The sequence below is a fragment of the Brassica napus genome, chromosome C3 (genome assembly GCF_020379485.1).
Source record: "Brassica napus cultivar Da-Ae chromosome C3, Da-Ae, whole genome shotgun sequence".
NCBI classification, from domain to species: Eukaryota; Viridiplantae; Streptophyta; class Magnoliopsida; order Brassicales; family Brassicaceae; genus Brassica; species Brassica napus.
The window spans coordinates 9,897,814-9,923,197 of NC_063446.1; the positions used below are offsets into that span (position 1 = coordinate 9,897,814).

The window sequence follows — 25,384 nt, forward strand, 5'->3', positions numbered from 1 at the left end:
ATGGAATGATGCCATGTACGATTTATAACTCGAAAAAATCTACTATATTAATTTAGAGTCGTATTTTTTTATCTATTTAAAAATATTATCATTTAAATTTGGATATATTCAGACTTTTTAGAAATAATGATAGCATTTTTCATTATTAGCTTATACAGTATAACTCCTGTTTTTCTAAATATATTGTTAAATTTAGTACATATCAAAATATACTTACAAAATGATTCTAAGAATTTACGGATCAAAATTATTATCCCTAACCAATTCTAACCAAATGAAATACTAATCACTATAGTGACTTGATCTGTTCACGAGATCCATTGTTTTGAGACGTACTGATAAAGCTTTGCAAGTGTGTTTGTCAGCCATGCCAATTTTTTTTAAAAAAGAAGTGTGTTTGTCAGCCGTGTTCATTTGTTATAATTCCATTTTTACTCCTTTTTTATTACATGGTCCAAGAAAACCATTTAATTCATTATACTTTTTTATATATCAAACTTTTCTTAGACATGGAGGTATATAATTCAGTAGATTTTAATACATATGTTCCAACTATTTAACCAATACTAGAAATTTATATAATTTAATAAAATATATAGTTTTAACATTTGTAGGTGTTTACACATTTACATGTGTAAATTTTTTAAACGTATAAAATAAATTTGTCTTGATAATATCTAATCACGTGTTTTTATAAACATATGTTGTTTATAACAATATATAAACTATTTACGGTATTCTGCAAACATAAGATATAATAGATTTTAATCTTTCAAATTTGATAACAACCAAATCTCAATAGCTTATAAGAAATATAAACAATATATCACATAATTTATTTTTGTTTTACTTTATTTACGAACATATCTCATGAAAATCTAAGAAATGGTATGTCAAAAGTATGTATTCCAATCATTAACATAATTTAATATATTAATAGATGATTTGCATGATTAGAAAAAAGTCTTCAGCTTTATTTTTTTATTATAACAAATGTGTTAAGAATATTAAAATTTTATGAAAAAGTTATAGATATATTAAATCAAATTCAAAAACATATATATTTAACAAATGTGTTAGTTTCCTTATCAAACAGTTTAGTTTTTCTTTCAAAATTTGAATCTTCACAAAACAATATCACATGATATATTATTTACTATGCTGTTGTAATATATATTAGTCTGTAAATATACAGGATCAAAATCTACAAAATCATCTCAATAACAAATTTTTATTTTATTTTAAAGAAAAATATACGTTAAACTTACACAACATAAATTTTATAATTAATGTTTTTAAATTTAAACTATTATATATTATTTTTAAATTATGATTTCAAATTTAAAACATGTGTTAGAAGTTAGAACATAATATGTATTAGTTTACTCGTCATATGTTCAAGAATTAATATATTTAACATTTTAAAATAATTTTTCAGTTGATCTTCACAAATAAAAAATAAAAAAATATAACAAAAAATAATGTGTTTAATATAATATTTATCATAAATTTTTAAATATTTCAAATAAACAATTAGTAAAAATATAATTTTCTTTGATTACACAAACAAAAATTTAAAATTCAAATAATTTAAAATAATCAAAATATAATATGCGTTAAAGGCGGGCAAAAATCTAGTGTCATTTAAATCACCAACTTTCAAATTTAGTTGAAACAAAACATGAACTTTCTTATGGACTATTTAAAACATCAAGTTATCTTGACTAGTCATTTTAACCTCTAATCGTTTTGAAACTTTTAAGAAAATTGTTTCTCAAGGGAATCGAACTAGTGCACTTGTTGCAAAGCTAAACAATTAGACCACTTAGAATTCTAATAAATTTTTTAATCCCTAATAGCTATTATTATTAAACCTCCAAATAATCTTCTCCCAACCTAAATCCCTAATTGAAATCTGAATCTATAAACCTCCAAATCGTTTCTGAATCTAAAAACCTCCAAATCGTGCCATGGGTTTCCCATGTTTTTTTTTTTTTTTTTGTTAACCGTGGGGATCCGGCGACCGAGGTCAACCGACTAATCCCACGAGGCCAGCAGCAACCACGTAATTTCCTCCCCAGGAATTAGCAGGGAGGGTCCAGGTGGCCAACGCGAGTCGAACCTGCGGGGAGCGTATTGGATTTTCTTCCTTCCCATGTTTTGGTAAGAGCAGAATGTAATCAGATTGGTCGTTGCATCGTTCAATCCAAAAAAAGCATGCATATTCAGCTCCAAGTTAGAAATAACAATCAGACTTAGTATTTCTTCAAAACCAAAGTCTTGTTGTTTTTCTTTATAGAAAATGGCAAAATAGTAGAAGTACATCTTGTTCTTGTCTGCATGTATAAAATAACTTTCAATTAGGGATTTAGTTTGGGAGAAGAAGATATAGAGGTTTAATAATAATAACTATTAGGGATTATACGGGAAAATGAGTTTTTAATTCCCAAGCATTTATAATCAGCACTTCTAATACTCAATTTCTACTTGTGCAGATTTAATCCTCGAGTGAATGTTGACTGAGTAAAATTGAACTTTAAAATAGAATTTGTTGTAGTCAACTAATGTCACACAGCAAACTTCCAAATTCAAATTTATATAGGGTGATTTCCTTTAATATGTTGTTTGATTTAGTCAACAATGTCATACCATCCCTACAAAACAGTACCTACATGAAAGCTTCAAATTTAAACTTAACTTTACGAGCTTTATATATAACCCATGTATGAAAGTCAAAAGACAAAACTAAAGAGAACACATCGACAAAAAAATTCAGTTTCTTAAGATTCATTTTGTAACTTTTAATAGGTTATCTTGTCATGGATCAAAATTTTCATGAAAGGAGAGACATCATGATGGATATCGAGCAAACAAAAAATGATTTTGATGCGAGCATATTTCTATGGTGGTGATGGTTGCCATTGGAGCACAGTTTCAAAACTCAAGAAAGCGTCTCATGGGCCAACATTCTATAGAATGTCCCCTTCGCCGACCAGTCACAATGCTCGGAGAACAATACATATAGAAGGTATTAAATGAAGATTCTCAACACTTTCGGGTGTTTTACCATATGTTTCCAGATGTGTTTCTAAAGTTATCCAGTATTCTTAGAGAGAAATCTGGTTTACAAGACACAAGATTCATATCTTTCGAATAGATGCTTGGAATTTTCTTGCTTACTATTGGGCAAAATTCACGATATTGCCTAGTAAAAGATACATTCAAAAGGTCCAAGTTTGCAATAAGCACTGACTTTAATCGTGTTTTAAAAGCTTTACTTCTCATAGCTCCAAGCCAAATGGTGAAACCAAATGGTTTAGTTCCTACAAAAATTAGAGAAAGTACATGATTCTATCCATATTTTAAGGTACATTATTTCATCTTTGGATAAGTTTAATTTTTGTTATTCCTAAAATCTGATTAACATTTTTTTGAATTTATTTCAGAATTGTGTTTGGGTACTAGATGGTACACATATACCTGCAAAATTAGTTGGACTTGAAGTGGCAAGTTATCGTAAATCAGAAAAGAACAAATATCACAAATTTGTTGGCCGTATGTAACTTTTATTAGGAGTTCATATATGTTCTTAGTGGATGGGAAGGTTCGGCACACGATTCAAGAGTATTAAATAATGCTTTAACTAGAAGAATAAACAATTTCCAAGTACCTGAAAGTAAACTTTTTATAATTTATTTATAAATCATATGTCTAACAATTAGTAGTGTTTATCATTTAATTTTTTACGTAATTTCTATCTAGTTGATTGTGGATTTGCAAACAGAGTTAATTTTTTGGCTCCATTTCGAGGTGTTCGATACCATCTACAAGAATTTACTGGCCAAGGATGTGATCCTAACACAGCATCTAAATTATTCAATCTTCGTCATGCTATTTTGAGAAATATGATCGAGAGGATATTTGGAATGTTTAAATCAAGATTTGCGATTTTTAAATCTGCACCTCCTTTTTCTTACAAAAAAAAGATGGATTAGTATTGACATGTGCAACGTTGCATAACTTTTTGCGGAAGGAATGCCAATCAGATTCAGGTGAATTTCCTGTTGAAGCAAATGTGCAACGTTGCATAACTTTTTGCGGAAGGAATGGCAATCAGATGTAGGTGAATTTCCTGTTGAAGCAAATGTCCAACAAAATGTAACGAATGCCAATCAAATTATTCGAGAAGAACCTTTGGGAACACAAAAACAAGATAGAGAAAATGCTGGGAAAACAACTATGGCATAAGATATGTGTAGATATGTCATGAATTTGGATGATCCATAGATCTTATTTATTAGTAATATGCATTTTAATAAAACTGCTACGATCAGTGAGCTTTTTAGTAGTAGTGACTGTTATTTTTTCAGTTTTATGACTAAAATAATGTTCTTTATCTTTTTAATATAATACAGATTCGAAAATTTCATAGATTTTAGAGAAATTGATATTCTATCAAATTCATGTACATTCCTTTAAAATCCATAAGAAAAAAGTAAACATGAAAATTATGTAAATGCATTAAACTCTCATCCAATCTTTTAAACTTCTGCAAAAATTATTATTTATGAATTCTTTCAAAGTCTATTAAATTCCTGGATTGAATAAGGTACAAAAAAATGGTAAAACACATAATAAGAATTAGCAATCATACAAAGAAAGTATCACATGTAGAAATGATTGATTTATCACAAGCCAATTCAGGAGAACTTGTTTGGTTCCTGCTCTAGACACCAAACCAAGTCTGATTACAGAGGGATCACCACATTACATAAGTTATATAGGTAGAGAAGAGTTCCAAAAAGAAAAAGAAAAACCATGGCTCCGGAGTATATGAATCACTGAACATGAGAATATATGTTATCTAGAGAAGATGAATACCATAAGAGACAAGAGAAGATAGTCATCCCATAATTAATTAATAACAAACGAAAACCAGTGGATAGATAAGGGCTCTCGATCCCATGACCCTTATGCGAATGCGAAGTCAATAAAAGTCAAACTAGCTTATATGTTCCCCTGACTTTGGATCATAGTTCTTTGCTTTGCTTAGATTTCTTCAACTTGGATGATGGACTTGAAGCCTCTTTGAAAGCAGCAGGACAAAGCCTAGCAACACTGCAGGCTTCGCAACGAGGTCTCAGCGGTGTGCAAATCGTTTGTCCAAATCCCACCTGTGTAAGATTTCAGACAAGTCAATGTTTTGTGTAGTCTCATGCGTGTCTTAAGGAGAGGGATGACGCACCAGAAGCGGGTTAATGGCAACCCATTCTTCCTTTGGAAGCCATTGTTGCAAAGCTACTCTTGTTTCCTCTGGAGACGAAGTTTTCTAGCAGATCACACAGATTAAGAATGGTTGACACTAAAGCAGACAAACAAAGAAACAACAGACCTGTTTGGTTGCTGGCCGAGACACCCAACCAAGTCGATTGCAGATGCGATGGACATGTGTATCTACACAGATACCTTGAACATCATTCCATGCTATATGCAGAATCTGTCATGTCATGTACCAACAAATGAAGCTGCTTTGTGAGAAGCTTTATGAAAACATTTCTCTCTATTACATATTATTATTACCAAATGTGCCATCTTGGGACCAATCCCCGGAAGCGCAAGTAGATCGTCCAAAGAGCTTGGAATGTCTCCGTTATATTTCTCTAAACAGATTTTAGCTACTTTCTTCATATATGTAGCCTTCCTTGCATAAAAGCCAACCTGGAAAGTAAAGGCAAACAGTTGATTTCATAACCGAGATTTTACCGTGAACAAGAACCGTTTCCTTTCATAGTTTATCATTCATTTGGCATATGAAGATTAGAATATTAAGGGGGAAACACGTCAAGAGGTAACACTAGGATAAACATACCGGATAGATCAGTTCTTTTATGGTTGATTCATCAGCCTTGTCAATGGCTTCGGGAGTGAGAAGGCCGTTTTGATGAAGACGATGTATTGCAGCTGCATGTGGTAGTAAGTATGCAGTAAATAATCAGGAAACTCATAAAAGGAAATAACATAACTGTTTCGTAAACAAGACAAAAAACTCACCATTATTAACTTGATCTTTAGTCTGACTTGAAAGAAGTGATCCTAACAAGACAGCAAATCTTCTTTCCTAGATATTTTAACACAAGAAGAAAAATATATTTGATCAGTAGTGAATCCAAAGGTGCTTGCTTGCTTGAGTAATAAGAAGATAATTTTCTAAAAGCTAATCACGAGTAATAAGTAAATCTACTAGTGCTTTTGGGGAAATACAAAAAATCATACCAAAGGAGGCAGAAAGCTTCCAGCTTTATCACATCCCATAGAATCAACTGGTGCATCTCCAGATGATCTCATTTGACGAATGCCCTCGAGCACTTGTACCCAGTTTTCAGGCGGGCTTCCTAGATTAAAACCACAAGACTAATACGTAAGCAGTTACTTTGAGTGAAGAAACAGAGAAGTTGAAGGAATGAAGTACCTGCTGTTTTGGTTGAAGTCGGAGTGATTATAGTTTCCGTTGACCTCCCTGTAAAAATCTATTTACTTAGCTAACGTGACTTGCTACTATGTGAATGAAGTAGAGAAACTGTGAGTTGCTGCTGTGTGATAACATACCTGCTGTGCTGGCTGAAGCCACAGAGATGTTAGTTTCCGTTGTTGACCTCTCTGTTAAAAAACTTAGGTAAGGAATCTCTCTTGTCCATTTTAAGGAAAAAAAGAAAAAAAACTAAAGAATGTGCTTTTGATTGATTGATGATAAAACATCTTCCACCGGAAAAAAAGACTTTCAATTACGAGTAGTCAGGGAGGTCCATTTTGTTATGTCTTTTTTAAACCAGTGACTGAAATTAAGTTTACTGAATGATGAGGAATATGAAAAAATGAAAACTTGATTACAAAATGAAACTTACTCGATGATCTAGTATTCTTTTTGAAAGCAAATTCTTCTATATCAGGCAATCCACATAGCTGCTGCTGCATCAATTAAATACGTGAGACACAAATCAACACGCAAATAATGACACAATGGTAATGGTAATGGAAACACATGAAAAAGCACACTAATCAAGGTTTCTCCCCCAAGTCTCAAGAAATTACCACACACACACACTTAATCAAAAAGAAAGGAGGAGACTTTACTGATTTTTTCTCCAGAGGCTCCAAAGCTTCCTGTTTCAGCCTTTTCTTCCGGGTGTATACTAGAGTCTCCGACGACCCAGAAGCTCCATTGGCTGTTTCTGATACCAGAAAAACAAGTTTCGTAACAAAAAACTACAAAATTATCAGGGAACAGAAAGAGAGATAGAAGGAAGGAGGACCTGGGTCTGAATCTTCGGAGCGAGAATGTTGGATTCTCACGGAGTTGGCTTTAGAAGAAGAAGAGACAGTGGAGTGAATTTTGCGATTCATGGTTCGGACTCGAGAAAACCAAGCGACGTTGTCAAGGGTTGTAGAAACGGCTCTGTTAACGAGAATCATTACAAGAAACCCAACTCAATTACAAGTTACAACAAACAAACAACACTGTTTGTGTTTTAATGTCTTGAGGAGAATGTTTAACCGAACTGAATTTAACATTTTATTTGGTTAACGATCGTCGAATCGAACCGAACCGAACCTAAAACTAACTGAATTTTCAAATCTCCCCGGTTCTTATCTAAACCGGATATGAAATCGAAAATTGTAAAAAAAAATCTCGGTTTATTTCGGTTTTAGATGTATACCCAGCTCTGATTGTTGTCGCTCAAAATCACAGAAGAAGCTAAAACCACCATTTGAGAGAGGGGGAGAAGAGATGGGTGGAGGCATGGAGACGAACAAGAACAAGTTCATCGAGGACTGGGGATCCGCGAGGGAGAATCTCGAGCATAACTTCCGATGGACACGTCGCAACTTCGCTCTCATCGGAATCTTCGGCATCGCCCTCCCCATCATCGTCTACAAGGGCATCGTCAAAGATTTCGTAAGTTCCTAATCTCTCACTCGATTCCCATCTCCATTTTTTATTTCATTTCTGTTTTTTTTGTGCCCTAATTTTACTGAGAGCATCGTATGAAAGCTAGATCGTATCATATACGTTAATTGGGTTAGATGTTGTTTAATACGTTTGAATCAGATCTATTCTCTTGTTTGGTTGACATATTATTACCAGAGTGATTGAAGAAACGAGATTTGCTCAAGTGCTATGTGTTTTGTCTTTAAATGCTCACCCTTTTTTTTTTTTTTTTTTGTCTTGATGGGTTTTAGGGCTAAAACTAGCTAATCTGCTTCTCTTTGTATTATTCTGAGTCGCTTAGCAGTTTGTTTGCTGATATCCCTTGTTTTTTTTCCTAAGTTACTGTATTAATTTATCAACTCTGAGCCCTTGAATAGATTATTGTGCAAGGGATTGGTGGAATACTTCAATGACGATTTAGAAATGTGTGTTATGTTTCTCTTGTTGTGCTTCACATCATTACCGTGGACGTAACATACTCAAAACCTTGATTTTTCTTACAGCATATGCAGGACGAAGATGCAGGCAGACCACATAGAAAGTTCCTCTGAGATTGTTTGCCAGATACACTCTCTTCTGCAAAAGGTCTCAGCGTTGTGAAAGTTTCAAGAAAGCTGATGCTAGAACTATCCTGTTTTGCATTTTGTTCAGAATAAAAGAACATCCAAGGATTATAACGTCTGTTTGAAAAAGTGTGTAATGAATTTTGACATTTCTTTCGATCTGAATTTACCATCTCCAGTACTTAACATTTTGTAAGTGGTCCAGAGCTTTCAGGACACCAAAACAAAGAAAAAACAAAAGTTTGTGAAATCCAAAACAAAAGAATGGTTATTCATTTCTAAAGTCTACTCGTGCCTTTGATGTAGAGTTTGATCAAGTAAAGTGTACTTGTGAGATCACATGAAATAAGCATTTGTACGATTGTGCAGCGAATTTGAAGCAATACACCTCGACCGTGTAAAGCATTAGCTAAAGACTTTGGTCACACATCTTGGTCTTCTTCTGCCTTCCCACATGCAATAATATATGAACAATAGACAGGAGTTAACTGTTTTAGATTCACTTATTCAAGTATACGATTCTCGCTAATATGTTGTCTTGTTCCTCAAATTTTAGATATATGGATCAGCAGCCCCTTAAATCGCTTATCTTTAGCCAGATTAAAAAAATTGGCGGGAGGAGGGAACGAACAACGGCAACAAAGTTAAACCAACCAGAGACTACTGTCATAACCAAATATAGAAAGATCTCACCATCCATCCAATCTTTTGTGTTTCCCTCTCTCATGCTCCTGTCTTTCAGGACCTCCTCTTTCTTTCTTTCAACACCAAATAAACATAGAAAACCAAACACAACAAAATCAGAAGAAGCTCCAAGAAAAAGACAATATAGGAACTTGAGCACAAAAGCTTCTTCTCTCTTCCTTCCCATGGGGTGCATTTGAATAAATATCCTTCTTGAAAACCGCTTTTGATCGATTGTTTATTCATCGATCAATCGCGGTTTTTACAAGCTCTTGGACATTTATTCCAAATAAAACCCTTTGCAAGAAAAAAGAAAGATCCCATGGGAAGCTGTGTCTCATCGCCATTGAAAGGTTCTCCTTTTGGGAAGAGACCGGTAAGAAGGAGAAACAATAGTCATAGCAAAACATCATCATCTAATCCTAAATTCGTTTCTTCAACTAATCTTTCCCGGAGATTGCTTTTCCAGCCACCTAGCCGTGTTCTTCCTGAGCCCATTGGTGATGGCATCCTCCTCAAGTATGAACTAGGGAAAGAACTTGGCCGTGGTGAATTTGGTGTCACTCACGAATGCATCGAGATCAACACTCGAAAAAGGTAAAATCTCTTTCATCTTATATACATCTTGAAAGTCTTCGAGTCTTGAAACAAAAACATGACAGGTTTGCGTGTAAGAGGATATCAAAGGAGAAGCTAAGGACGGAGATAGACGTTGAGGATGTAAGAAGAGAGGTTGAGATCATGAGCTGTTTGCCAAAACATCCTAATATCGTGACCTTCAAGGAAGCTTTCGAGGACGAAGACGCTGTCTATCTTGTCATGGAGATTTGTGAAGGAGGAGAGCTTTTTGACCGTATTGTTGCCAGAGGGCATTACACTGAACGTGCAGCTGCATCCGTCACTAAAACCATTCTTGAAGTTGTCAAGGTGTGAAATCAAGAAAGTCTCAAATCTCTTTGTATCGTTTGTTTTGTTCCCGCCTTAGTGTTTACTTGTGTGTGAAGGTATGTCATGAACATGGAGTGATTCATAGGGATCTTAAACCTGAGAACTTCCTCTTTTCAAATGGAACCGAGACTGCACAACTCAAAGCTATTGACTTTGGTCTCTCCATTAATTTCAAACACGGTACTAATCACATCTCTATAGTTTGGTCATAGTCCGGGATATAGATTAGTATCAAAAACAATAAACATATTAATTATGGTTTATGGGTTTTTAGATTTTGAACTTTAAAAATATGGAGAAATAAATTTAAACTATTATTTCGGAGATATATGGAATGAGTTCATAATTCGGGAAATATCTGATGCTATATAATAGTTTTTGTAGAGAAATAACTTGTAAACCTTCTGTTTTTTTTAAATGACTAAGAAGTTTCTGGTTCGTACATTATTCAGGGCAAGGCACAAACCATTTCAAATTCACTCTCTTTAAAGAGTAGACCCCTCTCAGCTAGACTTGAACTAGGAACTCTTAGACACCTACCGGATAATATAAGAGTTTTAGCCACTAGGCCAATAAGAGTGTTAACCACTAAGCCAACTCTTCGTTGGTCACTATAGTATAGTTTTATGTAGTTGTTTTGAAGCAAAACTCTGTTTGAACCGATTGAATATTGCAGGCCAACGGTTCAATGAGATAGTTGGAAGTCCTTATTACATGGCTCCAGAGGTATTGAGACGAGACTACGGTCCTGAGATCGATGTCTGGAGCGCTGGTGTTATACTCTACATCTTGCTTTGTGGTGTTCCTCCTTTTTGGGCAGAAACTGAGGAAGGAATAGCGCATGCAATAGTGAGAGGTCACATCGATTTCGAAAGAGATCCATGGCCAAAAGTGTCTAAAGAAGCTAAACAACTCGTTAAGAGCATGCTTGATGCAAATCCTTATAGCAGACTCACAGTTCAAGAAGTCCTTGGTAACTTTAATAACATTTCATTTATAAATATAATATGATTAACAAACGACATAAGTTGATGGAGAGAGTTATGTTTTATAGAACATCCGTGGATACAGAACGCAGAGAGAGCACCAAATGTGAATCTTGGAGATAACGTGAGGACCAATATTCAACAGTTCGTGTTGATGAACAGGTTCAAAAAGAAAGTCCTCAGGGTATGTAAACTTTCTTGACTTCACAAACATTATGTATCTATTTTGATTACGCCTCTATGGTGAACAAACGCAAATTAACTTCAGAAAGAAAAATTTGACCCAAAAAAAAAACTTTATAAGAAAACAAAGCTTAAGAGATCAAAACCTATTGAGGCAAATACCTAATTAGAATTTTATATATTGATGATGTGAATAAAAATTTATAATCATTTAGATCCTTATTTATACTAGCCTCAAAACCATCTTCTTTTTTTTGTTTCGAAAAACATTCTTATCTAAGTTGAAATAATTTTTTTAGATCGTAGCTGACAATCTACCAAACGAGGAGATAGCAGCGATAGTACAGATGTTTGAAACGATGGACACTGACAAGAATGGTCACTTGACATTTGAGGAACTAAGAGATGGACTGAAGAACCTTGGACAAGTGTGTCCCGATGGAGATGTGAAGATGCTAATGGATGCAGCTGATACAGACGGAAACGGGATGTTGAGCTGTGAAGAGTTTGTGACGCTTTCAATACATTTGAAGAGAATAGGTTGTGATGAGCATTTGCAAGAAGCATTCAAGTATTTTGACAAGAATGGCAATGGGTTTATCGAGCTAGACGAGCTCAAAGAAGCTCTTTTCGATGATAAGCTAGGCCAGGGTAGTGACCAGTGGATCAAAGATATCTTCTTTGACGTTGACCTCAACAAGGTAAAATGAACAAAGGCTGAGACGTTTGAGACTATATTAGGTTTTTGTTACCTTCTGGTGCAAGTTTCCTAACATGTTTTTTTTTTTGGTGATAGGATGGAAGGATAAGCTTTGATGAGTTTAAGGCAATGATGAAGTCAGGGACAGACTGGAAGATGGCGTCAAGGCAGTACTCAAGGGCATTGTTGAATGCTCTAAGCATGAAAATGTTCAAAGAAGATTTTGGGGACAGTGCTCCTAAATCACAGTCCATGGAGTTCCCTATAGCAAGGAAGAGAGCTAAGATACTTGATTCTCCAAAGAACAAATCAATGGAGCTTGGCCTCTCCAAAACCTATAAACCCTCAGGTCTAAGATACTAAAGAAAAAAATGAAAAAGAAACACATCTCTTTGGTTTTCTTTTACATATGTTTGGTTTTTGGTGCAACAAGTGACAAAGAAGTGATTTGATGGTGCTACAAGTGATGGGCTTAAAGTTGCAATGTTCATGTTTTGTTTTTTTTTCAAACTTCACAAATTGAAAATAAAAACAAAAGAGAGCATAGAAACCTATTGTAAAGTTGTTTTGAGCTGTAAACAAGTAGAGATACTTTCTTGAGAAGTAACTTGAATTCAATATTCCAAACATAAATGGAAAGTAAAGCCAAACACAAAGCAGACACCATTGGCTGCTTTTTTTTTCTATAAAACCAGACACGAGGTCAGTGGATTTGGTTTCACCGAGATTGTCATAGCAGAGCATGTGACAGAAGTAAAGTTACAATGTGTAGAGATAACACATACATATTCTTTTACACTATACATGAGTAGGAAGCTTATCACAATCCCTACAATCCAAAACCCTCGCACAACACATAAAGAGAAAGAATCACTATGCGAGTGCAGCTTGGGGTTTTTCTTTGATCGTGTTCCAAGGAAACTGATGGAAATAATACTTAAGAGTTAAGACCAATTTGGGTTTGTAACCTAACAAGGACATGGTAAATGCTGTTTTATCAACCAGTTCTGGAACTTCCTTTGCCTTTACCTCTTGTTTTGCTACTGCAACCTGTTGATTTAGAGCTTGTTGATTTGCTGCTGCAAGCCGCGTGTGAATCTACATCAGCAAGACCGTTCTCTAGAGCTTTCATCAGATTCTCAAAGTAATTTTTCGTTACGCTGTAACAATAAAATATATGCACAGGTTTTAGTTTGGCGTTCATAAAGCATAATCTTGTGTTGAAAGTATCCTCTAGGTGAAGGGAGCTACTTCATAAAACTACCACAGGACCTGACTATGACTCTTACTGTATGACTTCATTATTCCTTTAAATATATATATTCCACAGAATCTGTCTGAAGATCTGAAACAACATGATAGAACGCTTGCCTGGTCAAACCAGCTAGTTTTGTCCGGAAATCATTGAAATCTTTTGATGGGCCTTCCGCGTTGAGAAATTGAAGCAAGTCCTTCTCTACGCATTGATGGAGCCTCTCCAAACCTGACTCAGCTTCCCCTGAACAATATGAAAAAAAAAGTTAAGCTGCTTCTGAAGCAATGGACAGAGAGATACAACAAGAAAACGTTATACACACGAGGGTACTGACCTTGCAAATACTCGAAAAACACTCGCTTGGCATGTTCATGATCAGGTAGGTAGTATCCATATGCATATGTCCATTTCAAGACTCGCCTACATTCGATGATCTGCAAATGGTAAACTCGCATGAGAAACTGGTATATGAAATCCCTCACTTGTTTATCTAAACACATTTAACTGCTAACCTGAAGCCAAGCTTCTAAGATGAATTTGAGCTGAGATTCTGGTGTGCACTGTTTATCACTAAGCCTTTCAAGCTGGAAGAAAATGAGAGAAGTCAAATATAGATAACAGAGTATGAAAAACAGCTAAAACCTTCTACTTTTTTTTTCTGAAAACAGAACCTCCCTCTCATGGATAAACACAAGATTTTCAAATGCATGCCAATACTTAAAAAAGATACATGATAATATTATGAAGAAGACCAACAAATGCAGTATGCGTTTTATGACCAGTAAAAATTTGGTAACATTGCTAAAACAAAACCAAGGGAGTTGCTTTGTCTAGTGAAAAGAAGACGACACCATCCATTCACAACTATGATATTTCAAGGATCGAGACTATAACTAACTAAGACTAAAACATTCAGAAAGCCATATAACTCTAAAGAACCTAACAACTCTTACATTATGCGTCTGCAGTTGCTGCAGGTCCGTCATAGCCTTTTGCCTCGACTGTCAAATCACACCAAAATAAAATTCAATAATGAGTAGCTACACAACCTCCTTCTGCGTAACAAGTATAGCTTGTGCATACCGTTTGATTGCTTGCCCAGCGTTCATAATAATGTGTGTATCTCTCTAGTGAATTTTTTGCCATCTCCCTCCTCCTTTCAGTCTCATCATACTAACACAGAGAAAGAAGAGCTCGTATCATTGATCAAAAACATCAGCTCAAATTACTGAGAAAAAAATACCACAAAGGATCAAATAGGTACGCAGGTCTTACCTGTCCTTCTTGCTTGGCCACCTCGTACCGGTTACAAGCATAAAACCCACCAGTTCTTTCCCCATGATCCATCCATGCACCAAGACAAAGCCTACAGGGATAATTAAATACATACCATCATTTTGTAATTCTTGTACTACCGTCACAAGATTATTAAACTGTAAGGCATTGACGAGAACACACTTCCGAGTACAAGATAAAAGAGAAAACAAAGATGAAGCATTACCAACAGAATTCATATTTACAAGGCGGTGTGCATGTCATATGCATACACCCCTGATTTTTTTCAATTGGCCGCTTGCATCTTGGACAGGGCTTTGAATTGGCAAGTATCCTGGGAATAATGAGGCAAAGTTTGATTAGCAATAAATATAAGAAAACTAAAGATGCAAAGGAGTTAGCAAAGCTCTAAGGTGGTGAAAGATAAAAGAAATAGAGATAGTGTACCAATTCATGTTTTCAGATTCAGCACTGTTCTTTAAAATCCATTTTGAAACTGTGCTACAATCCACAGGTCGGTGAGACTCCTCTGTGCACTAAAATTCAAATTTAACACACACAGCTATTGATCAACCAGAAAAAATTAGAAGTGATCAAATCAGTGGGCTTTGAGTCAAGAACTTACATTCCAGCAAAAGCTAAACGAGCACAAGCAGGAAACATCAAAATTTCCAGACCCGGCAACAAAATCAATCGCATAATCACACCCCGGGGCCGGACACCACTTCATCTGAACAAGATAACCAAAGCAGAAACAACATCAGGAATAGCAACATATATTTCAACCACTCTAACTAAAATAGTCAATGTATTATTTTGAAATAAAATGATCTAGGCAGCCTTTACCTTTCTGTTGTCTTCAATATAAGACCTAAGAAAGTACCGATTATATTTCTCCTTGTCTTCACCAGAAGCTAATTTGTCAACCATATCATGACCAACAGCAGCTAAACAAGAAGGGTCAGGACATCTTAGCATCAAACACCCCGGGCCGTCATTAATGGTCGTGCTGATGTAACCTGCAAAAGCATACATTGTAAAAGATAACTTAACAGTAAGCAAATACTGTAGTAAGAAAATAGAGCACAAAAGTTGTTTTCAGAACACTTAATGGTGGAGTATTGAGGATGCTGATTAAAAAAAAAAAAGTACAACAAACCTGTCCAGCATGTAGTGCAGAATGGATGACCGCAAGAAACAGAAACAATATTCTCGGGAGGGTACGAATCGAAACAGATCCCACATGTAAGCTAAACACCAGATCACGTGTCAGTGAGACATGAATTATAAAGCGAAAAGACTTAAGATTCTACAATTCAAAGGACATACTTCTGTGTCATCATCAGATGGTGGAACAACAGGATTCTCCAATATGCCAACAGTATTCCTGACCCTCTCTTCATCCGCAAACCATTCATCATGAACTTTACCAACGCTCCTGAATATGAATAACCACACAAGTATGACCAAGGATATATATTGTGTAAAAAACAATAGAGATCATTTAATATTATCACCAGCAGAAAATAATTTAGAAAGTTGGTCTGTAACTAGTTGAAGATAAACAAGGAAGCAGATATATAAAGATGAAAGATAAGAAACACATAATGCTAATATCAAACAAACAGTATAATTTAAAAGGCGGTTTACCAGTGATAGTGACGAAGCAGAATACTCGCTTCGACTTCAGTGATGGAGAGGACGACGGAAACTCGTTCAATATCATCTACCTGATGCCTGTGAATATCTTCTTCCCTCAGAACACAATAATTTTTCTGAAAGGAAACCATATTTTACAGCAATAATGTGTCAATGGTCACAGAAAAATAAGAGTAGACGACGAACGGCAAAAAGAAAACAGGGAAATGACCCTAACAACGCCTCTTTTAATCATATAATGGAAGTCAAATAAGTAGTCAACAGTGCATACTTGTGGAGAGACTTAAAAAGCTATAGCCAAGGAGTGCAACAAACGATGTAACATATCAACAACGACCACAGCACATAAGAACATGATTTGAATTAGGCCTAATTTGAATTTACCGATGAGTTTGGAAGCAGGGTAAACAAAAAAAAAAAGGACAAAAACTCTAACCAAATATGAAAATTTCTTGTACTTTTTCAAAGCTTATTCACTAAAAAAACCCAACAATATCATCACAAATCCATCAACAAAACTGATATTCCAACCCTCAGCACCTTCCATAACTCAGAAGACTATATAACATGGCAATGAAAATGTAGAGGTCTAAAATTAGCTATAAAACATTTGCCCCAATTAACAAAAGAAACGGCAACAAAGCTCATAACTGAACTAGCCTATAGTACTCCCAGACTTATATAACTTATAATAGAAAGCACAAAGTTTCAAGATTTACCAGCAAACAAGTCATAAAAAAAACACAGACAAAAAACTCTAAAAAAAAAAAGCAATTAGCTTCGAACACACCTGAGAGCGATGGGAGGCGATCATGGCAGAGTCGTCAGCGTCTTCCTCAACAAAGCCGTAATCGGGTTCTCCATCATCATCATCATCATCATCATCATTATCACTATCCTTGTAATCATCGCTATAGAAATCATCCTCCCCTGAATACATATCGAGCATGTCATCTCCCGAATCCATGATCCCAAGAACCGAGATTTAGAGGAATTTTAGATCTACTCTTTTCCTAGGGTTTGGTTTGGTTTGGTTTGGATGTGGATTTTAGTTTGGTAATGAAATGAACAAGGAATGCAGAGGGAATCAAAGGAAGAGTGGATCGATTGGGTTTGCGATTTACTGGGGGAGGGAGGGATAGAGTGTAGACTTATCTCACTTCGTTTCCCTTTTCATTAAGGTGGGGGTATTGGATTTAGAAATTTGATAGAATTTGAAGGAATTATGGTTTCCATTAAATTCTAGTGTTATTCAATTGTGTATTTTATCAATTCTTTTAAATTTTTGTGTTATTCAATTGCATATTTTATCAATTCATTTAAATTCTAGTGTTATTCAATATTTGTTAGATTTAATAGGAATGTCATTTGAAAAGAATTTAATGGAAAATGTAATGTAAAATGCAAAGGATCAATTCCTTGCTTTTATGAAGGGATTTGTTATTTTTAGAACCAATTTGACCCCACGATAACCCACTACGTCTTTAGAAGACATATCACCTACACCAGCCCAATTCCATGTCTCTCCTTTTCCAAAAACGGAACCGAAAAACTGAAATAGAATCAAACCAAATTATTCGAAACCAAAATCGGACCGCCTCAAATATCTGAATGGTTTCTATATTTCTATATCTGAATAACCGAATCGGAAACGTAACCGAACCGAAAACCGAACGGTACCCGAATATCCAAAAAAACAAGTTTCAACACTTTGATATAAAATAAAATGTCATCAGTTTCACTCAACCCGAATGCCCATGGCTAGTTCACCCAAAAAGATTCCTTTAGTAAAAAAAATCTATCTACAAAAAGTAAAATTTTCCAAAGTGTTTTATTTTGGTAAAAAAATATCTAAGAGTTAACTACTAGTTGTGTATTTTTTCGTTATCATTCATAGCGTTAGTATTACCACTTGAATTCCATCAAATTAATTTACATTCACTTAAATTCTATGGCAAAAGGTAAACATAAGAATTAGACAATTGCATTAAAATCTCATAAAATCATTTAAAATACTGCAAAAGTTATTACACGTGAATTCTTTCAAATTCTTGAATTCAATACCACCCCCGGGCAAAAACCTAACATGTCTCTCACCAAACCATAAAATTGTTTATTTGTTTTTCCCGACAAAAACATAAACGAATGTGGAAACAAAAAGATGATTTTTTTTTTTTGTTTTGCTTTTGGGGTAAACAAAAGTTTGAATATTTATTTCATAAGTCTACTCAGATTAATTTGAATGAATATTTATTTAGAAATTGCGATCAGAAAATTGAGGCATTTATTTATTTTAGTGAGAGATTACATATGAAGTTTTTATCTGAATAATACAATTATTATAACTTAGTTATTAATTAATTTTAATATTTAAACGAAAATTAAATTAAATACATTATAAATATGTTTTGTAGAGTTCTTAAAATATTCTTGGAGATATTCATTTGTTTTAGGGAAAATTGGATAAATATATTTATATAAGACTTTATTTTGAAAACTACATCTTTATTTTATTTTTGATAAATACACTTTTGTATTAGCAAATTTAATTATCCAAACTAAATAGTTATAATTATTTTAATATTTTGGCATCATGATTATTTTAAAAAATAATTTAAAAATCAAAAAGAATCAGATTTTTTAAGTAATATTTTTGATATATTTGTAAATCTTTTCTTTAACGAAAATCAAATATTATTTTATCTTTTTCGAAGGGTGAATCGGAACAGTGTACAGCCGGTGTAACAAACAAGATATATTTATAAATCTTACTTTTTCATTTTGTCTATCTTCTCTTTCTTCTCGTCCTCATTTCTTTCTTGTTCGGTATTTGATATAGTATATTTTCTCAGATCTCTGGCTCTCCATTTGTGTATAGTTAATGAGATTTCAACCACTAAAATATTTTAATGCTTTCACAGAAACAAAAAGTCAAAGCATCACTCACAGAGACCGATTCTAATGGGATTATTCTTATTGATTGTTTATACAGCTAGTTTTATCATCCGTATGTTTCATGTTTGTAAAAAGTCTTGTACTAATGTTTTGGAGCAACACCGAAACGTTAATAGCTAGCTAATCCCACAACTATGCTAGACTTGTGCATATGCCTCCTATAGACATACAAATACTCTTCGAAAGTAGAAAAAAGGCTAGAATTTTGTCAAATAGAAAACGAACCATACAAGCAAACCAACCACATAGCAGTGTCATAGATTTCTGGAGGTTCACTAAACACATTTATTGTCCGTACTCCGTAGCTTCAAGTAGTTAGCACATACAATCTTCCTTATCTTTCCAAACAGGAGGCCCTTTAACAAATACAAGTTCGCATCTGCTTGAAGCTCGGGAAGATAATGCCAACTCCGTGATCATCTCAAGGTTTGGAACATCATGTTCTTGTGTATCAGCAATAATCCTTGCCTTCTTTAAGCGGGGAGCGCGTTTTAAGATGTAAACCGCAATATCTCTTTCTTGGGGTCTCCCAAAGTATCTTGACCATCTCAAAATTTGTAGACTCGACAATAGACATTCAGGTACACGACTCGGTTGGTTCCAGCAAACCATCTCATTACCCTCATCATACCCGTGATCCTGAGACCAACACAAGCAAAACACTTAGATACTACACGTTAAAAAAAAAAAAAGAGTTCATGGGAAGAAGAAACCAACTTCCATGTGAGAGATGTCTAGTAGTCGTAAGTTAGGAGAATCTTTGAGCAACTGGCCAAGAAGATCTGACGAATTCTCCTTGCACACGCATTGCTTCAGATGCTTTAGCTGATTGAAAACAAAACCACCACTATACTCCCCACCACTTTTTGAGATCTTTGATCCCATTATTCATTCAAACACGATTAGTAACAAAATTCTAGAATTGAAATAGGATAAAAAGAAAACTAATTAATTACCTCAGAGCATATAGTAAGATGCTTGACAGATGTGATGGAACCAATGACACTCTTGAGAACAGGGGACACAACATCCACATATGCGTCTTTCAGCTCAGGCATATCTTTAATCTCAATGTCGTGACTCCAATAGTTCCAGTCCTCAAGTTTGAGATACTTCAAACAAGGAGTATCTATCACATACCCACACAAATCCCATTCATCTGCCATAAAGAGCGATAACCTCTGTAAAGTTGGGACGATAAAAGTGATCTCTCCCATGCTGTGTTCCCTAACAAAATCCACCGACAAGTCTTCAAGAGCAGGACATATATCAAGAAGCCCTTGAAGAGAGTCATCATGTTGGTACGTGAGATCCTGAAGACGCAAAGTTTTCAGAGAGGGAAGACAAGCCGCCGTAGAGGGAACATCTACGAGAGTTACGCCGCTGAGTTTCAGGATAACAAGCGAGCTGCAGGTGTAAAAGCTGCTCGGAAGGACGTTCTCATCCTCGGAATAATAGTGAATGTCTAGGTCACGTACGTGGCGAGAAACTGCGACTTCCAGCCACCGTTTGATGTGTTCGGGCTGAGTGTGTCTACTATAAGTTAAGTCGAGGGACAAGCGTTCTATGACTGGAGCTCTATGCAACGGTAGATTCTTGTCGATGAATTCGACAAGCGCAGGAGAATTTGAATAATAAGTGCGTATGGGACTAGTACTAGTGTACTCAAGGTTAGGCAACCACATCCAAAGAAACCGCCATTGCTTAGACAAGATGCTAGTGGAGACGGCAACTTTTGTCGGAAGAAACGACAGTATCTTCATCAGACAGGTCGCTGATACTGCAGACCGGAACGGATGGTCGTCGACAAAGCTTGGATCTTTTTACCATCTGGACAAAGCAAACGACTTTAGTGAACAGATGAAAAACAAAACTAAGCCCCCCCAAGAAATTGAACATCAAAGTCTAAAACTTTATTTAATGGGGGCTTCTAAATAGCCGATTAGCTAAGAAAATATGCTCTCTTTTTATTTTTTTAATTAAACCACAATAATCATATTCATCTTTTTACCTCTTTGGAGCTTTTTCTCTTTTGCAGATATCTTCAGTCACCAAGTGTGGATTGATACACTTTGAGAGGAGTATAAGAATGGAATCTCGCCAATTGTAGATTTGACCTCCCCAATTTGCATAAATCAAGCACCAAGGGAGAAATGAGCGGAGAGACGACGAGTGAGGAATCAAATCAATCCCATCGGTTTGTTTCTTTGGTTTCGGTTATAAATTCGAACCGAATCGAACCAAACCGAAAACCCAACTCTTATCCAGCTTAGTAAAAATATTTGATATTTTTTTGGAGAGTTAGTAACACTCCCCGAATGTTCTTCTTCTTCCTCCTCCTCCTCCTCCTCCTCCTTGTTTCTGCGCCGCGTTATTCTATCTCTCATCCTCTCCATGAATTCTTCCCAAGCTTGCCTCTTCCATTCTCCTCTTCAACCTATCTCTCTTCCGCAGCCCTCCTATGGCTTCGTCTCTAAGCGTAAGCTTCTCTTCCGAACCAAAGCAAAGAGCTTGAATAAACGCAATTACTTGTTACAGTAGACTAGTCAGGACACAGTCGTTTCAAGCGCACTGGGTCCATCACTGTTGCTATAAAGTTCACAGCTTTTTGGATTACTTCTCTTATTCCTGCAGTTTTCTCAACTAATCTAACTTTCATTGATGTTTTTTTGTAGGCGACCCATCTCTGTGCTATCAACCATTTCGATCCAGAAGATGCCTCGCTACGAATTTGAATATTTCAAGAACCAGAGAAACCTGTTTCATACATCTGAACAGAAGACATCTCTCTACAAAAGAAAGGAAGAGTTTTTCTATTAGTTACTCCGATAAGCGCAGAAATGAATCTATTGGCAGCGATGAGGTTCTTACAGATGCTTTGGATGTGGAGATTGTTCCTCAGAACTCTGTCGTCTCCAAAACACTGCAGGATAATAATAATAGGCCAAAGTCTTTTAGAAACAGGTTTCTTGATTTTGTCCGGATAAGTTCAGTGCTCAACACCGCAGCGGAGAGGTTCTTTAAGAGCGAGATAAGGAGGAGGTTGTTTGTGACGGCTGTGTTGCTTGTACTTAGCCGCGTTGGGTATTTTATCCCTTTGCCTGGGTTCGACAGGAGGTTAATACCTCAGGATTATCTTAGCTTTGTCTCAGGTTCTGTTGGTGAGTGTTCTCATGCCGTTTTGTGTCCTATATAGTCCCTTGTTCGGATGACACATCTGAGTTTGTGGTTTGCATTTTTTTTTTGGTAGAGGAACTGGGTGAGTTTGGGGCAGAGATCAAGCTTTCGCTCTTCCAGCTTGGGCTCAGTCCACAAATAATAGCTTCCATACTTATGCAGGTTAGTATCAATATCTCCCCTTGATTTGATGTGTTTGCCTGATTATGATTACGAAAATGTGTTGCGCACAGGTGCTTTGTCACGTTCTTCCATCATTGGTGAAGCTAAGAAAGGAAGGCTTAGATGGTCACGAGAAGATCAAGAGTTATATGTGTGTTTTGTTCTTAACTTGTTTGTACCTCTTCTTGTGACTTGTGTGCTTCTTTAAAACAAAGGTTACTAAATCGTTTCTTTTTCCTCTCTCTCTCTCTCTCTCTCTCTCTAATTCTTTAGATGGTGGCTATCGTTTTTCTTTGCGATAGTGGAAGGTATAGTAGTGGCTTGCACTTCTCTCCAGTATTCTGTATTTGCAGCCACAGCTCAGTAAGTTTTATTTCACTTTCTGAGTAGCAAAAGATGTTGTTTTTAGATTCTATAAATTATGAGAGTTTATGCTTGTTCAGGGTCAAGCATGTAATGTTGACAGCATCTCTGCTAGTCTGCGGTGCAATGACGATGACTTGGCTTTGTGATACGATATCAGAATCTGGATTTGGTATTTTTTCTCATCTCTCTCTCTCTCTCTCTCTCTCTCTCCATGCAATTGTGGTGATGCTGAAATGGAATACTATGTGAAACTTGCTCATAACCTGTTTCTGTGCATTTAACAGGTCATGGATCATCTCTAATTATTTGTGTGGGAATATTGACGGGCTACACAGAAACCTTACACAAGATGCTTAATCAAATCTCAGGTACATTTGTTTTTTCTTACTCCAGAACGTATGGTTAAGTCTTTAAATTATACCCCACATGCCTCCTGGAAGCAACTATCTCTACTCAATTGATTTATAAGAAGAGAGAGCCATTGTTTTGTTGTCTGCAGGAAGTTTCACGAATTGGTTGCCTTACTTGTTGGGCGTGCTGGGCATTTTCACGGTAGTAACTATGTTCGCTGTTGTTGTTACTGAGGGATGCAGGAAGATAAAGCTACAATATTATGGCTTTAAACTTGCTTCTGCTTCGAGGTAATCATCAGTTTTTGTGTGAAAAAAAAGATTGTTGTATGTTTGTAATTGTTACCAATATAACTATGCAACGTGTGGTTTACTCATAATTGTGTTTATGCTCTATGCTTTTGCCATTTGAGCAGAGAAGGTTCTCCAATAACAGAGGTGGAGCCATACATACCTTTTAACATCAACCCAGCAGGGATGCAGCCTGTTCTTACTACCACTTATCTCTTGGCATTTCCAAGCATTCTTGCAAGGTAAAGAACCTGTTATGTTCGAAACATTCTTGCTGCTTTGTGTTATTATTATTACCATTCTAAGGCTGACTATAAGGTGATGTGTATTTTTTTTTAGCATTCTGGGCTCTCCGTTCTTGTTACACGTGAAGGAGATATTAAACCCTGAAAGCACAGTTGGGGCACCGCCATGGGTTTACTACTCGATCTATGCCTTTTTCGTGTTTCTCTTCAACATCTTTGACATTGTGAGTGTTGCTTACTCTTTCTTTCTCAGTCTTGAGTTTCAATCTTCCATGAACATTAAATAGGACTGCTTGTTTTGTTATGAAGGCCAACTTGCCCAAGGAGATAGCGGATTACTTAAACAAAATGGGAGCGAGAATACCAAACATAAAGCCCGGGAAAGCCACAATTGAGTACCTAACGAAGATACAAGCATCAACCAGATTTTGGGGTAAAGCTAAGTTGTTGTTGTTGCATTGTAGACTTGCTCATTATAACCAAGTTTTGGTTTGGTTTTGATTTGAATCAGGAGGTCTACTGTTGAGCTTTTTGGCAACATCATCCAGTGTACTTGACCACTATCTACGCAGCATCAATCAAGGCTTTTCTATCGGGTTTACGTCGGTTTTAATCATCGCAAGTGTTCTTTCTCCATTCAATATCATTCACTTAAACCATTCTGATTTCATGTTTGTTGATATCTCTGTTGATTGGGTTTTACAGGTTGGTTCCATTATTGAACTCAGAAGATCTTACCATGCCTACAATGTAATGCCGAGTTTGAGCAAAGCTTTGAAGAGGTATGGTGTATGATGGGGATTCAAGAAACGTGAGAGATGATTATATATGTTTGTGGTTTAGATTTTCTGTAGCATTTTTGTTTTAGATTAGGTAGATGATATATATTAAGGTTCAAGCACACATTAGCATCATTGTCTTACCAAGAAGATTCATAGACTCAAGTCACTCAACTTTAAGAATCTACTTGGTAAACAAAATATATTTTTTCTATCACTAGTCGCATTAGCCAAACCACTACCTAAAGGTTAACACATTACCTAAGAGTGCAAACGTATGTCATCATAAGCGCGAGTGTTCTCTTCTCTAAGCCTAAGAATTTTTCTCACGGTGCCGCGTCCTCCACCGCTAAATCATTTCCTACTTCCGTTCATCTCCATCCGAAGGGACCAATTTGGATTGATAAACGAATAGGCCTCGAATCTTTTTCTTATTAGATATGTTTTTCAAGTAACACTACACTCACTATGGAGAGAGCGGAATAGTCGCAGACATGGTGAACCTCATCAAACTGCCAGCGGAGTACAAACCCACATCGATGAGGAACAAGCCAAAGGACTATGAGAAGATGGTTTGCTATAAGATGAGTTTTTTTTATTAAATATTTAACACATGAAAACCATCTTCAACTCTTATAAATAGAAAAGGGTAGGAGATAAAACAACATACTTTGCCAAACAATAAGGATCAATAGAATAGTAATCCACATCATGCCTTTCAGGCCATGTAGAATCGCTGTGTTATTATTACTTTTAACCCTTTTGTCCATAACGGTTTGTGTAATGGTTAGTTGCTTGGGTTTGGTTAGATCTAAATCT

The 25,384-nt window shown here is 35.8% G+C and overlaps 6 protein-coding genes and 1 pseudogene across 11 annotated transcripts; 4 read left to right on the plus strand and 3 right to left on the minus strand.

Moving 5' to 3' along the window:
• The first annotated feature begins 509 nt into the window (after window positions 1-509).
• Window positions 510-4,123, plus strand: LOC106448081 (annotated as a pseudogene).
• A 546-nt stretch (window positions 4,124-4,669) lies between these two features.
• LOC106445698 (endonuclease III homolog 1, chloroplastic) lies at window positions 4,670-7,542 on the minus strand. Of its 4 annotated transcripts, none has more exons than XM_022698984.2 (12): window positions 7,311-7,542; window positions 7,132-7,223; window positions 6,903-6,963; window positions 6,607-6,657; window positions 6,470-6,517; window positions 6,274-6,392; window positions 6,052-6,118; window positions 5,870-5,961; window positions 5,581-5,718; window positions 5,393-5,497; window positions 5,246-5,329; window positions 4,670-5,174 (listed from the first exon to the last, which is right to left on the minus strand). In XM_022698984.2, exons 1-12 carry the CDS (start codon window positions 7,468-7,470, stop codon window positions 5,031-5,033), a joined length of 1,161 nt encoding a protein of 386 aa, XP_022554705.2. In that variant the 5' UTR covers window positions 7,471-7,542; the 3' UTR covers window positions 4,670-5,030. The 4 variants fall into 4 exon arrangements, with proteins under 4 accessions (XP_022554705.2, XP_013742759.2, XP_013742758.2 ...); XM_013887305.3 differs by having other exon boundaries at window positions 6,903-6,966; XM_013887304.3 differs by having other exon boundaries at window positions 7,132-7,229; window positions 7,311-7,532.
• A 173-nt stretch (window positions 7,543-7,715) lies between these two features.
• Window positions 7,716-8,731, plus strand: LOC106449375. Its single transcript, XM_013891144.3, has 2 exons — window positions 7,716-7,954; window positions 8,491-8,731. The coding sequence occupies exons 1-2, from the start codon at window positions 7,787-7,789 to the stop codon at window positions 8,536-8,538; spliced, it is 216 nt and encodes a 71-aa protein (XP_013746598.1). The 5' UTR covers window positions 7,716-7,786; the 3' UTR covers window positions 8,539-8,731.
• Window positions 8,732-9,253: 522 nt separating this feature from the next.
• Window positions 9,254-12,535, plus strand: LOC106448080 (calcium-dependent protein kinase 24-like). 2 transcript variants are annotated; one of them, XM_048752421.1, is made up of 8 exons: window positions 9,259-9,610; window positions 9,704-9,831; window positions 9,897-10,161; window positions 10,239-10,362; window positions 10,859-11,155; window positions 11,237-11,352; window positions 11,651-12,052; window positions 12,148-12,535. In XM_048752421.1, the coding sequence occupies exons 1-8, from the start codon at window positions 9,557-9,559 to the stop codon at window positions 12,412-12,414; spliced, it is 1,653 nt and encodes a 550-aa protein (XP_048608378.1). In that variant the 5' UTR covers window positions 9,259-9,556; the 3' UTR covers window positions 12,415-12,535. The 2 variants fall into 2 exon arrangements, with proteins under 2 accessions (XP_048608376.1, XP_048608378.1); XM_048752419.1 differs by having other exon boundaries at window positions 9,254-9,831.
• Window positions 12,536-12,691: 156 nt separating this feature from the next.
• Window positions 12,692-17,433, minus strand: LOC106445697 (probable E3 ubiquitin-protein ligase ARI7). The gene is made up of 15 exons (XM_013887302.3): window positions 17,031-17,433; window positions 16,232-16,356; window positions 15,911-16,019; window positions 15,741-15,831; window positions 15,428-15,600; window positions 15,207-15,311; window positions 15,029-15,117; window positions 14,808-14,915; window positions 14,582-14,672; window positions 14,390-14,479; window positions 14,260-14,307; window positions 13,819-13,890; window positions 13,641-13,740; window positions 13,423-13,549; window positions 12,692-13,211 (listed from the first exon to the last, which is right to left on the minus strand). Exons 1-15 carry the CDS (start codon window positions 17,205-17,207, stop codon window positions 13,049-13,051), a joined length of 1,668 nt encoding a protein of 555 aa, XP_013742756.2. The 5' UTR covers window positions 17,208-17,433; the 3' UTR covers window positions 12,692-13,048.
• A 1,948-nt stretch (window positions 17,434-19,381) lies between these two features.
• On the minus strand, window positions 19,382-21,381 carry LOC106445695 (FBD-associated F-box protein At5g38590). Its single transcript, XM_013887300.3, has 4 exons — window positions 21,207-21,381; window positions 20,152-21,025; window positions 19,913-20,068; window positions 19,382-19,834 (listed from the first exon to the last, which is right to left on the minus strand). The coding sequence occupies exons 2-4, from the start codon at window positions 20,956-20,958 to the stop codon at window positions 19,511-19,513; spliced, it is 1,287 nt and encodes a 428-aa protein (XP_013742754.2). The 5' UTR covers window positions 20,959-21,025; window positions 21,207-21,381; the 3' UTR covers window positions 19,382-19,510.
• Window positions 21,382-21,466: 85 nt separating this feature from the next.
• LOC106445694 (preprotein translocase subunit SCY2, chloroplastic) lies at window positions 21,467-25,334 on the plus strand. Of its 2 annotated transcripts, XR_007321221.1 has the most exons (14): window positions 21,467-21,674; window positions 21,871-22,356; window positions 22,446-22,534; window positions 22,606-22,685; window positions 22,808-22,897; window positions 22,978-23,069; window positions 23,185-23,268; window positions 23,400-23,541; window positions 23,667-23,783; window positions 23,881-24,010; window positions 24,096-24,219; window positions 24,298-24,404; window positions 24,492-24,674; window positions 25,266-25,334. XR_007321221.1 is itself a non-coding variant. In XM_048752422.1 (13 exons), the coding sequence occupies exons 1-13, from the start codon at window positions 21,590-21,592 to the stop codon at window positions 24,579-24,581; spliced, it is 1,716 nt and encodes a 571-aa protein (XP_048608379.1). In that variant the 5' UTR covers window positions 21,467-21,589; the 3' UTR covers window positions 24,582-24,785. The 2 variants fall into 2 exon arrangements, 1 of the variants encoding a protein (XP_048608379.1); XM_048752422.1 differs by lacking the exon at window positions 25,266-25,334 and having other exon boundaries at window positions 24,492-24,785.
• The last annotated feature ends 50 nt before the right edge of the window (window positions 25,335-25,384 follow it).

Coding starts and splice junctions, on each gene's coding strand:
- LOC106445698 (XM_013887303.3), bottom strand. CDS start 7,470: ATGATTCTCGTTAACAGAGCCGTTTCTACAACCCTTGACAACGTCGCT. Junction 6,658..6,902: donor AAAGAATACTAGATCATCGA/GTAAGTTTCATT, acceptor GTTTTTTAACAG/AGAGGTCAACAACGGAAACT. Junction 5,719..5,869: donor TAAAAGAACTGATCTATCCG/GTATGTTTATCC, acceptor TTTACTTTCCAG/GTTGGCTTTTATGCAAGGAA.
- LOC106449375 (XM_013891144.3), top strand. CDS start 7,787: ATGGGTGGAGGCATGGAGACGAACAAGAACAAGTTCATCGAGGACTGG. Junction 7,955..8,490: donor AGGGCATCGTCAAAGATTTC/GTAAGTTCCTAA, acceptor TTTTTCTTACAG/CATATGCAGGACGAAGATGC.
- LOC106448080 (XM_048752419.1), top strand. CDS start 9,557: ATGGGAAGCTGTGTCTCATCGCCATTGAAAGGTTCTCCTTTTGGGAAG. Junction 10,363..10,858: donor CTCCATTAATTTCAAACACG/GTACTAATCACA, acceptor TGAATATTGCAG/GCCAACGGTTCAATGAGATA. Junction 12,053..12,147: donor TTGACGTTGACCTCAACAAG/GTAAAATGAACA, acceptor TTTTGGTGATAG/GATGGAAGGATAAGCTTTGA.
- LOC106445697 (XM_013887302.3), bottom strand. CDS start 17,207: ATGGATTCGGGAGATGACATGCTCGATATGTATTCAGGGGAGGATGAT. Junction 14,673..14,807: donor TGTAAATATGAATTCTGTTG/GTAATGCTTCAT, acceptor TTATCCCTGTAG/GCTTTGTCTTGGTGCATGGA. Junction 13,891..14,259: donor AGCAACTGCAGACGCATAAT/GTAAGAGTTGTT, acceptor ATTTTCTTCCAG/CTTGAAAGGCTTAGTGATAA.
- LOC106445695 (XM_013887300.3), bottom strand. CDS start 20,958: ATGAAGATACTGTCGTTTCTTCCGACAAAAGTTGCCGTCTCCACTAGC. Junction 20,069..20,151: donor ATCTTACTATATGCTCTGAG/GTAATTAATTAG, acceptor ATGGGATCAAAG/ATCTCAAAAAGTGGTGGGGA. Junction 19,835..19,912: donor TAGACATCTCTCACATGGAA/GTTGGTTTCTTC, acceptor TGTTGGTCTCAG/GATCACGGGTATGATGAGGG.
- LOC106445694 (XM_048752422.1), top strand. CDS start 21,590: ATGAATTCTTCCCAAGCTTGCCTCTTCCATTCTCCTCTTCAACCTATC. Junction 22,357..22,445: donor CTTTGTCTCAGGTTCTGTTG/GTGAGTGTTCTC, acceptor TTTTTTTGGTAG/AGGAACTGGGTGAGTTTGGG. Junction 22,686..22,807: donor GAGAAGATCAAGAGTTATAT/GTGTGTTTTGTT, acceptor CTAATTCTTTAG/ATGGTGGCTATCGTTTTTCT.